Genomic DNA, 12,457 nt, shown 5'->3' with positions numbered 1-12,457 from the left:
TCAGCATTCCCATCCCCGGCATCCCCATCCCCGGCACTCCCCGTCCCCAACAGCCCCATCCTCAGCATTCCCATCCTCAGCATTCCCATCCCCGGCATCCCCATTCCCGGCACCCCCATCCCCGGCACTCCCATCCCCGGCACCCCCATCCCTGGCACCCCCACCCCCGGTACCCCCATCCCCAGCACTCCCATCCCCGGCACCCCCATCCCCAGCACCCCCATCCTCAGCACTCCCATCCCCAGCACCCCCATCCCTAGCACTCCCATCCCCGGCACCCCCATCCCCAGCACCCCCATCCCCGGCACCCCCATCCCCGGCACCCCATCCCCGGCACTCCCCTACCCGGCACCCGCCCACCACTCACCAACCCAAAAGGCCCCCCCCGGAACCGACCCCGATCACCGGCACGCACCCTCGGACTGGTACCCGCGACCCTCCCCCCTCCCCCCCCCCCCCCCCCAGCTACTGCCATGCCGTCTCCTCTCCGGCGGCCGCCCCACGCTGACCCCTATCTCTTCCCTCGCCAGCACGACTGGTTGACGCCGTTAAAAAGCATGTTTAATTTATGCCAGCGTGACCTGGGGTCACGTCAGCGGGACTTCGGCCCATCCGGGCAGTAATTTGAAGCAGCCCTGGGGCCCATCGCGTCGTGCCGATTCCTTTGATTCTGCGAGGCAATTCCCGTCGGAGCAGCTGGGCGGGATTCACACAGGGGGTCGGAGAATCCCCCCCCAAGTGTTCATCCTGTGATCCCATGGGCTTTGTAATCCACAGAGCACCAGTGATGGAGGGAGCAAATGTTTAAGCCATTGTTTGGGGTGAAAATCAAGTGAACTAGTTTATAGGTTTAGAGACTCTTTAATGTTTTTGGAGCTGCACTCTCAAATGGGGTGTATTCCTCACATGGCTAAATTGTTCCTTGTAGAGGGTGGACATGCTTTGGGGGAATCAGGAGGTAAATAGCTATCCACAGAATTCCTGGCCTTTGACCTGCTCTTGACACCATAGTATTTATACAGCTGGTCCAGTTCAGTTTCTGGTCAACAGTGATTCCCAGAATGTTGATGGTGCGGTGTTCAGTTTAATGATACATCAGAGATGTTTAATTTTTAGTACTCATAATTAAGTCATGCAGTTAGTTTTATTCATTTCATTTCTTGTCCAATAGAGAAGAAGGATCTGTACGGCTCACAGACAAAATTCTCACTTCCCTTTATGTTTGGTTAAATTTACATCTGTGGGCGAGTGAGTTCTTCGTTACTTCAAGCATGGGAAACTGGTTGGTGAATGAGGGAGCTTCCATCTTTGTGATTGTAAGTAATCCAAAAGGAAAATTCATGGTTCCACATTTTTACATCTTGCTTCATTCTGCTTTTACTACTTGTGTTAAAGAAAAATTAAAAATAAAAAAACACAGCTTTAAGCATCTTTAAGGCAAGCTGCGTTGAATTAATTTTATATCTTGTTATTTTTGTGGCTGCCATTTTGGAGAACTGAGATGCTTTCAATTGTGTGTTCTTTAGAAAATGAAATATAAATCACAACATTTTGGTCGTACAGAGAAGTTCTTAGAGATTGCTCATAGATTTGTTCTAATTTGGAAATACAACTTCCTTTCTGGTGCTGCTTTATCTAAATAATGACCATTATGATTCCAATATTTCCCTTCGATGCCTTTGCTTTGCCATGGAATTCAATATGTTGTTGGTAAAACTAGTCAAATAACAAGCAGTAAATTTGTTATCACTTGACCAAACAGAAAGTGTGTTTTCATCAAGGTATTGTTCCATTTATCCATGTTAGCAAGGGAGCTATAAGCTTGTTGAATTAGTGAGTTTGAGTGTTTACTGTTAATTGGATATTTACACCAACAAAATCATGTATATTATTGAACTCGTAATCCAAAATCCTAAAGCCTGGAATAATAAATGTACCGCCACCATAGTTTCAGAACTTGCATACAGTTTACAAAAATTTAGAAAGAAAACATTTCCCTGCCTTCCTTGCATTTATGTGATTCAAAGCCCACCCCAATGTGATTGATTCTTCGCAACTGTTTGAAGTGGTCTAGACAGGTAATCAGTTGTATCAAAACTACTGTAGAGAAAAATAGAAATAATTGTACCAGAGCAATTAGGGATGGCCAACAAATGATACACTTGCCATTGATGCCCAGATCCCAGAATCTTTTATTTTGGGGGGAGAGTTGAGAGATGATTTTAAAAGTTGTTCTCGTGTTTGATTAGCTCCTCTATTATCTTACAAAAGAGTCCGGAGAGCTTCATTCAATAAATGTTAGAATGTGAAGTCAACAGATTTGAACTATATTAAAATGAGTTGTACAAATTGTTATTAATAGCGCAAGCAGAAATGGAAAATATGTTTTATCCAGATTGATGTAACTTAGGAAGTGAAATTGGGAACTCCTTACTATTTTTATTCCGGTCAAGATTTTGGAAATTAACTTTTGATAACAGTTTGCGATGAAGTGCGATTATTTTACCCAGTATGTGTTATACAAGAGGTGATTTTCCTCTACCATCTTCCCAAAACACATCCAAAATTGGGTACTAACTTGTTCTCATTCTGCTTCTGATTTGTACCCCAAATTCCTCTTTTCTGGTGTTTGTACCTGATTGTGCCTGAAGAGGGCACAGAAAAGTAAATGACGTGACAATGGATAGAGAGCTATCCAGATCTTCTCTAATAGTTCGTGGCACAAAAAAGGGGTCAACCATTTCCAGAAAGACTGGGTGCTATTGATTCTTGACAAGCTGTTCAGTTACTATTATTCATAAATCCAGGGCTGGTAATATCAAGAAGGTCTTTACTTTTAAATGTTTGAATTGATCAAGTCTTTTTGCAAAATACTGTTAGTCTTTTACACTTTAGTGTTGACATCACTCAAACCCCCCCCCCCCCCCCCCCCCCCCCCCCCACCCTCCCAACACCCCTTTGTAACATGATGCGTCTGGAGGCACAAAATAGGAAGCAAACACAATCCTCTTTAGCAACTGCTGAAGACACCCATCTGAGTCTTTCCTGGTCACAACTGTTTTCTTAGCCAGAGGGTGTGGGCATCTAGATATCCCATAATGATACTGCTGCTCTCTGCTACACTGGAATAAAAGGAGAAGTCTCATAGCCAAGCCAGCTCCCTTCAATTCCTGTAACATATCCCAGTGATGGCACAGTAGTTATTGATATTCTGAATAGGAAGATAAAATCACAACCTTTGGTGGCTATCTTTAATTTTAGCACTTACTAATTATCATCTGCAGCCGCCATTTTAGCATTTGATCCTAGCCATAGTTCTTGTGTAACAGATTGTATCAGGGTGGTCCTGGCTGGTGGCCACAAATCAAAATGTAGTTTCACTTAATGTTCGGTCTGCATGACTGACTTATACGGCCATCACTATTTATGTTGTAATCTTTGAGTTTTTCATGTGAACGGGTGATCTGATGCATGTCCTGTTGAAATGGTACTTTGGTCCTTTCATCTGTTGTTGCAAGTAGGCAATGATTGGAAATATTTTCCAAAAAGAGCTGTAATTTTCCAATAATTTTTGTTTTATGGCAAAGCTCATGAATGCAGAACCTCAGAGATTTTAACCAATGATTTATGTTAAAATGTCCTGGCTCAGTTTATTTGAACATTGTGAAATTGTCTCATTTTTCATAATTTTTCCATCTCAATGGGTTGAGTTAGAATTGGTTTCTCTGCTATCTGCTCAATTGAATGCTTTGTGGCAGGCATGTGTTTCAGTTTGGTTTAAAACTGAGCCATTATGGGCTGGATATTTACTGGGGCAGGTTTGGTAAGCGAGGGATTGGAGATTCAGACATGAAACCTGGAAATCCAGGTCAGCATGGTCATGGGGAACACCACAGCATCAGACAGAACCGTCATTGACAGGCTTGACTTCCAGTCGGGCAGGGAGGATTCCACAGCAGACCTGCAGGATCAGGTAGGCCTGAATCATGACCCTAGGTGGGTGGAGAGAACGTTCAATCATGAAGGTGTTGAAACCTGAAAGGGTCTGTACCAGGGTGGAGGGGGAGGGAGGGAGGTTGGTCCTCCAATAGGGGGAAGAATGTCCAATCCTGATTGGGTAAGACCATAGACAATAAAACATAGGAGCAGAATTAGGCCAATCGGCCCATCGGGTCTGCTCTGCCATTCAATCATCACTGATATTTTTCTCATCCCCATTCTCCCATAACCCCTGATTCCCTTATTAATCACGAACCTATCTATCTCTGTCTTAAAGACATTCAGTGATTTGGCCTCCACAGCCTTCTGCAGCAAAGAGTTCCACAGATTCACCACCCTTTGGCTGAAGAAAACCCTCCTCATCCATGTTGTAAAGTATTGTCCCTTTAGTCTGAGATTGTGTTCTCTGGTTCTAGTTTTTCCCAAAGTGGAAAAATCCTCTCCACAGCCACTCAATCCAGGCCTCACAGTATCCTGTAAGTTTCAATAAGATCCCCCCTCATCCTTCTGAACTCCAACGAGTACAGACCCGGAGTCCTCAACCATTCCTCATACGACAAGCTCTTCATTCCAGGGATCTCCTCTGGACCTTTTCCAAGGCCACGACATCCTTCCTTAGATACAGGGACCAAAACTGTTCGCAATACTCCAAATGGTGCCTGATGAAAGCCTTTTACAGCCTCAGAAGTACACCCCTGGTCTTGCATTCTAGCCCTCCCGACATGAATGCTAACATTGCATTTGTCTTCCTAACTGCCGACTGAACCTGCACATTAATTTTAAGAAAATATTGAACAAGAACTCCCAAGTCCCTCTGTGCTTCTGATTTCCTAAGCATTTCCTCATTTAGAAAATTGTCTATGCCTCCATTCCTCCTTCCAAAGTGCATACCCTCACACTTTTCCACATAGTATTCTATCTGCTATTTCTGCAGCCCCCCACTGCCTCAATGCTACCTGTCCCTTTACAGATCTTCGTCTCATCTGCAAACTTAGCAACAGTGCCTTCAGTTCCTTCTTCCATATCATTAATGTATATTGTGAAAAATTGTGGTCCCAGCACCGACCCCTGAGGCACACCACTAGTCACTGGCTGTAATCCTGAAAATGACCCCTTTATCCCCACTCTGACACCTGCCAGTCAGCCAATCTTCTATCCATGCCAGGATATTTCCTCTTAACTCATTTAATAGTCTCTCATATGTGGCACCTTGTGTAAGGCCGTCTTGAAATCTAAATAAATCATGTCCACTGGTTCTCCTTTGTCTAACTTCTTTGTTACCTCCTCAAAGCACTGTAACAGATTTGTCAGACATTACCTCCCCTTGACGAAGCCGTGCTGACTCAGTCCTATTTTATCATGCACTTCCAAGTACTCCGCGGTCTCATCTTTAATAATGGACTCTAAAATCCTACCAATAACCAAAGTCAAGCTAACCGGCCTATAATTTCCCATATTCTGCCTCCCTCCCTTCTTAAACAGCGGTGTTACATTAGCCACTTTTCAGTTCTCTGGGACTCTCCCTGCCTCCAGTGATTCCTGAAAGATCACCACTTTACGGATTCTAAGATTCTATGAAAAGGCCACCACCCAAGATTAGCTAGGTTCCTTGATCCAAGGGATCAAGTGTATAAGAGGAATCTGGACTTTAATGCGCATTAAAATATTACAGTGATTGTCCTGCCTCCTGGAAGCCTCCTGGGTTGGATGCTTTCCCCATTTCACTTCCATTAAAACCGGAGGTGGGCAGGTTCAAACTGGGTTTGGTTCATGTTTGAAATGTTTACATTTTAACATCTCACCAGCCCCAAAGTCACTGTTTATTGGGGATGATAATTACCCCTATGATGTCAGAAGATTCTCTGCGCTGCCCATTGACATAAAATGCTGCTAATATCATTGTGTCTTTGAAATTGATCAGAATACGAACATCGAATGGTTACAGTGCAGAAGAAAGCTTGTCACATCCATGGCAGATTGTCAAAAACAGTTCAGCTCGTCACATTCTTTCCCTGCAACGCTGGAATATTGTTTCCCTTCAGATGCTTATCCAATTTCCTTTTGAATGCCAAGATTGAATCTGTCCCAGAAACACTCTTGGGCAAAGCAAGAAAAGCGAAAAATGCTGCGTTTTCTGCCCACACAGTGCAAGAACAGTTGTACCACTTCACTATGTAGTATCACTGTGGTCGATGGACATTAACACTCTACTCTTTGTGATATGTGTCTGCCTGCATCAATGTAAGATTCTTGGCAGAACAAAGGTTAACGTGGCCCTGAAGAGTGGCAGACCCCACAGTGCGATGTGTATGATCACACAGTAAGAGAACAGTCTAGATTGAAAGCAGACCAAGGCAGGCCAGCAGCACGGTTCAATTCCCGTACCAGCCTCCCCGGACAGGTGCGGGAATGTGGTGACTAAGGGCTTTTCACAGTAACTTCATTGAAGCCTACTCGTGACAATAAGACGATTTTCATTTTGGGGCTGTTTAGCTCACAGGGCTAATCGCTGGCTTTGAAAGCAGACCAAAGCAAGCCAGCAGCACGGTTCGATTCCCGTAACAGCCTCCCCGAACAGGCGCCAGAATGTGGTGACTAGGGGCTTTTCACAGTAACTTCATTTGAAGCCTATGTTCTATGTTCTAACACTCTGTAAACAGCCAGCCTGCATGGTGGGAGCAACACCATGCAAGACCATACTTGGAACTGTAAATAGTTATAGCTTACCAATAAAGGTGTTTATGTTTAAACTCACAAGCCTCAAGATTTCATCAATGACATACCACCACAGCAGCATGATAAACCCATATTATGACATTCATTCCCCCAAACTCAGTGAGACCCTCATCTTCAACATTTAGTTCCTTCTTTTTTTAAACAAAATTTAACTTGCAAAAACCCTAATGAGAGCTGAACTGAAGAACAAGATTCAATTAACAATTTTGAGAATGGATTTTGGACCCCCCACTCCCGCCACCATGGGTTCCCCGGTGGTGGAAGTGCAAACAGGAAACCCATTATCGGCAGCAGGACCAAAAAATCCCACCACCGGCCAACGGTGGGACATTTCCGCAGTCACAAAACACACCACAGGCCGGTGGAAAATCCCACCTTAAATCTTTACTGCTCCCTTTCTAAACCTTCACATCCTTCCTAAAGTGTGCACAGAATTGTATGAAATATTCCTAAGCAGCTTAAATTTCAGAACTTCCGTGTTTTTGTACTCCTATGCCTCTGTATATAAAGCTCAGGATCCTGTTTGGCTTTTTAACCACTTTCTCAGCCTGCCCTGCCACTTTGAACAATTTGCACATATTTACCCGCAGGTCTTTCTATTCCTACACCACCTTCAGAATTGTACCTTTTCACTCATTGCCTCTCCTCGTCCTTCCTACCAAAATATATCACTTTATATTTTGCTGCATTAAATTTAATTTATCACTTGTCTGCCAATTCCATCAGCCGTCCTAAGACTCTCTCTGCGAATCTGTTATATTCCACACAGTCCACAATACTTCCAAGTATTATGTTATCTGAACGTTTTTAAATTGTGGCTTGTACACCCAAGACCATTAATTTAAGAAATGTAATGGTTCCCTGAGGACCTTGGGGAACCCCATTGTATACTTTCCTCCAATACGAAAACAACTATTCACCACTTCTCTCTGGTTTCTTTCACTCCAGCAACTTGATGTCCATGCTGCCGCTGTCCCTTTCACTCCATAGGCATCATCTTTACTGGCAAACCAACATGTAGCACTTTATCAAGTACCTATTGGATATCCATATACGGGCATATTTGCGTGGTCCTCATCATCCCTCTCTATCACCCAATCAAGTTAGTTATACATGGGGCGAGATTCTCCAGGCCTCAGCCATGTGTTTCTTGGCAGCACAGCGTTTACTGGGGCCAGAATTCTCTGTTCCCACCGCTTGCCGATCGGATTTCGGATTGAAGCCACCCCATGCCGCTTGGAAACCCATGGGCCGGGCTGTGATGCCAATGTGAACAGAGAGTCACAACGGCCAGCGAATTCTGGCCATGGTTTGCCTTTAATAAATTCATGCTGGCTTTCCTTAATCAAGTCACACTTACCAATGTAACTGTTAATTTTGTTCTGGATTATAATTTCTGACCACCGTGTTTAAACTGACTGACATGTAGTCGCTGAATTTATCTTTGCAAACTTTTTTGAACAAGGTTGTAATATTTGCAATTCTCCATTCCTCTGGCACCACTCGTGTATCAAAGGAAGATTAGAAGGCTATGGCTAGTAGGGCCTCCGCAATTTCCTCCCTTAATCCCCTTGGATGCATCCCATTCGGTCCGAGTGACTTAATACCTTTATGTACAGTCAGTCTTTTTTAAATCTATTCTTTATCAATTTTTAATGCATTCAGTCCCTCAACCATCTCCTCTTTTACCCACCTGACTTTTCTTATTCTCTCTCTTTGCCAATCTTATTTTCTTTCTCACTTCCTCTAACTTTCCAAGTTCAGCCTGGTTCTTATTTGTATAATTAACCTGACATCTGTCATGTGTACCCTTTTTCTGTTTCATACTCTCTGCCTCGTTCACCATATAGTTCTGGCTTTGCTTGCACTACCCTTATGAACCTCAACTGAGGCCAGGTCACCTCCTCTCTAAAGGCAGCCCATTGTTTCAATGAAAGCTTTCCCTGCTCACCATTTATTCAAGGTTACCTGGACCACATCTGTTTTCACTCCACTGAAATTGGTCCTCTTCCAATTGAGAAATTTTACTCAAATTGCTCCTTGTCCTTTGCTATAGCTAACCTAAATATTAGGTTTGAATGTTTGAAGCTACCTTTTTTATCTATATACTTTCTAGAAGATAAAAGTGCTGGCTGCCATATAATCCAGGCTAGCAATTAAAATTCTTCAATGATTTTTCCTGCCTTGCCGTTATGTTATAAATATATATTATGACTGATGTAGTTCAATCCCATTACTACTATTCATCATGGGTGTGCAGTGCAAAGATACTGAAAAAGAATTGTACTTTGGGCGAACCTACTGATTTTCTTCTTGCTTATATTTGTCTTACTTCTAAGTAAGCATAATTTTCATCCTGTACTATATGATTTGTCAGCATGGGGTATCCAAATCGTTGGAGGGATCAGAAGTGTATGGTGGTATTGCTCCCACTCCAGTGATAAAAGGATATATTGTTGACATAATAGACTTGTAAATAAGGTCACGGTTTGGTTCATGGGAAATATGACTGAGTGTGAAAGCTGCCTAAAGTGTTGAATATGTTTTGAAAAGATTCAATATGAGGACAAGTTGCATAGACAAATGTATAGAAGGTTAAAGGATGGTCTGATTGGCCTGCTTAGGGTAATCAAGGGCATTGATAGGATAGATAGCGAGAAACTATTCCATCTCACAGGAAAGCAAAGCAAGAAAATATGACATGAAAATTTGAGCTAGGTTTTTCAGGAATGATGTCCGGAAAGGGTGGTGGAAATCTGAAACTCTTGCAGCGAGGAAAACTGGAAATTTCAAAATTGAAATTGAAAGATTTGTGGTAGGCAGAAGCACAAGGGGTAATGGAACCAAGATGGAGTTCAGATGCCTGTCAGCCACTGAATGGCTAAAGAGGCTCCTGGGGCTGAATGACCACCTCCTCTTGTGTTACTAAAATTGCCCTTAGAATATCAAGATCACAACATGCCTTAATCAGCTGTGAATAGGAAATATTGCTCACATTTGATCCAGGAATAAAGACCAGTCAGATTACTAATATTTTATTTGGTAAGTTTGAGTAGTTATTACATTGGGGTCGCTTTTGTGTTTTGTTTTTACACATTCTGGGTGGTTAAAAGAAAACATTGTTCACAGTGCCAAAATCAGAGCATAAAATCACTCACCTTAAGCCTGCACATGACAAGAGCTTTCTCAATTGTTTGTTAAAGTTATTTTGTTTCACCTTTAATTACTCTATACCCTATTACTTTTGTCTTGGTGCTGATTAGTGTTCAGCATCATGGGTTTTTTTTTTAAATTAGAAAAGCCCGAAATTGTTTTTCTCATAACCCAGGTGTCATTTTTAGTCCAACAGTTTAAGGTGCTTCAGTACTTTTTATGAAATTAGGAAATCTAGGATAAACCCTAAGCATGCACCACAGGTAAAAGGAAGCGGAGATAGGACCAGCTAAATCAAGCAAAACAGTGGCTGGTGTGGCCACACCTGGAGAGTGCATGAGGCAGGAAAGACTGTTGGGGAAGTGGAAGGGACGTGGTAAAACCCACAGTTCCAAGATTCTGGGAAGCAATCAATTTGGTTTGGAGAGGGCAGAATGGGCTAGGCTTTCGCAATGAGGTAAGTTTTGCTCTGTCAGACCAGCATGTATTATTGCCTGGAACAAGTGCTCTGAGGAAAATTGAGTTCGGAGGCTTTCACGAGAGTGTAACACGGCCCAAGTGATTTTTCCTCCATTAATTTAACCAGTGGGAAAGCTGAACAAGGCGTCCAATCCTCTTTGCCTAAATGTTTGCTCTCTGCACCATAAAGACAATGTTGGTATTGATAAAGGTCTGCACCAGTGACAATGCAGGGAGCAGGGTGGTTTATACAAGATTTTAGATGTGATTCTTCCAGCGGAGCAAAGCCCATAATATCAACGAAATAGGGAAGACTTCAATCGAAATAGAGAAATTGAAGTTAAGCTACAAAGGCTTGAGAATATTTGTTTCCTCAGTCCTATGTCACATGATTCCTTATTGTGTTCATTTCTCTCTTTTTGCAGCTGGTGTGGCTTGGAATAAATGCATTTCTCTTTGTACATTTCTTTTTCGTGTATGAGGATGGAGAGAAGTTTTATTACACACGGGAGCTTGTTGGAGTAAGTTGACATCCCTTCCAACACCAGAATTCCTTTCCTGCACAAGCACGATTGCTCATGTGTTTTCTTTTAATTTAATGTAGTCTGCTCTGGCATGGGCCCGAGCGCCTGCTGCATGCTTAAACTTCAACTGCATGTTGATCCTGCTGCCAGTGTGCCGAAACCTGTTGTCATTCATGAGAGGATCATGTGGGGTAAGCGTTAAATAAATATATGTACATATTTATCTCTTTTTAATATTTTTAAACCCCACCCCTCTGACTTTCAGTTACTTGCAACATCTCAGTTGAGAAAGCGGGCAGGTGACGAGTTTTCCATGCTCCCCCCATGTTCATTTTGGTGCAGCCAGTGGGATAGGCTGATAGAATTTTTTTTTTTAAATTTAGAGTACCCAATTCATTTTTTTTCCCAATTAAGGGGCAATTTAGCGTGGCCAATCCACCTAGCTTGCACAGCTTTTGGGTTGTGGGGAGGAAACCCACGCAAACACAGAGAGAATGTGCAAACTCCACACGGACAGTTACCCACAGCCAGGATCGAACCTGGGACCTCGGCACCGTGAGGCCGTAGTTCTACCCACTGTGCCACCGTGCTGCCCTGGATAGACTGATAGATGCTCCATAGGACTTTACACCTGGTTTTCAGTTTCAGTGCTTGTTATATCATTCAACTGGAAATCACAGTTAAGGTTCTACATGACCAGTCAAGGCACAGCACAAAGTTGCATCACCATGCTGTTGATCTGGATTATTTCTAGTTATAATATTTGAGCTTTTTATTTATTCATTCACAGGATGTGAGCACCCTATAAGGCCAACATTTATTGCCCATCCCTAATTGCCCTTGAGAAGGTGGTGATGAGCTGCCTTAATTGAACCGTTATAGTTCGTATGATGTAGGTGCACCCACAGTGCTAGTAGTGAGGGAGTTCCAGGATTTTGACCCAGCAACATTAAAATAACGGCAATATATTTCCAAGTCAGGATGATGTGTGGCTTGGAGGCTTACTTGCAGCTGGTGGTATTCCCATGCACCTATTAGTTATCGGCAAACAATATCTCAAGACAAAAATATTTTATCTCCTTTTTCTCATCCATTGAAGACACTGACTGATGCCGAAGAATGATTCCATATGTGCTCCAGTATCTCACCCAACTGACCAGACTTTTAAAGGAGAGGTTTAGTGGGAGGTTAAAACTTGAAGTTAAAAACTGAAGTTGTTTTAATAAAAAATTAAGTAGTTGCCTGAAATTGTTGGATATTAAACGGAATTTAGGGCGAAATGAAGAGGGGGATTAGGCCAGAGGGAAACACAAATGCAGACTTACTGAGGTGGCTTGTTTCTGTGCTGCAATGTTTTAAATTTATTCACGAACATGCTGGGAGAGCTAGAAGCATATTTTTCAAGACGCCTTTGATGCGACCATCAATTCACACGAGACGATGAGTAGAAGTGAACAGTGGTTTTAATCAGCTAGATCTGTGCCTGCCTGCGACTGCTCTGTACTGAGTGCCGCCTACAGGCCGCAGGTTTATATACCACCCCCGAGGGGGCGGAACCACAGGCGGAGCCCACAGGGGCATCAACA

At 43.0% G+C, this 12,457-nt stretch overlaps 1 protein-coding gene across 3 annotated transcripts in view; it reads left to right on the top strand.

The window, feature by feature from the left end:
• The first annotated feature begins 1,185 nt into the window (after positions 1–1,185).
• The window catches only part of LOC119969027 (cytochrome b-245 heavy chain), a 66,905-nt gene continuing 55,633 nt past the window's right edge, over positions 1,186–12,457 (top strand). Inside the window, exons 1-3 of one of the 3 annotated variants that reach the window (XM_038802155.1) lie at positions 1,186–1,316; positions 10,773–10,868; positions 10,952–11,062. In XM_038802155.1, the coding sequence (XP_038658083.1) occupies positions 1,272–1,316; positions 10,773–10,868; positions 10,952–11,062 (252 nt within the window). In that variant the 5' untranslated portion in view covers positions 1,186–1,271. The remainder of the gene's footprint in view (positions 1,317–10,772; positions 10,869–10,951; positions 11,063–12,457) is intronic. The other 2 variants (XR_005461283.1, XM_038802154.1) reach the window with 2 other exon arrangements.

Source organism: Scyliorhinus canicula, chromosome 7 (assembly GCF_902713615.1).
Source record: "Scyliorhinus canicula chromosome 7, sScyCan1.1, whole genome shotgun sequence".
Lineage (NCBI taxonomy): Eukaryota > Metazoa > Chordata > Chondrichthyes > Carcharhiniformes > Scyliorhinidae > Scyliorhinus > Scyliorhinus canicula.
Note: the sequence above shows the minus strand (reverse complement) of the source record. Positions and strands in the feature narration are given on the sequence as shown.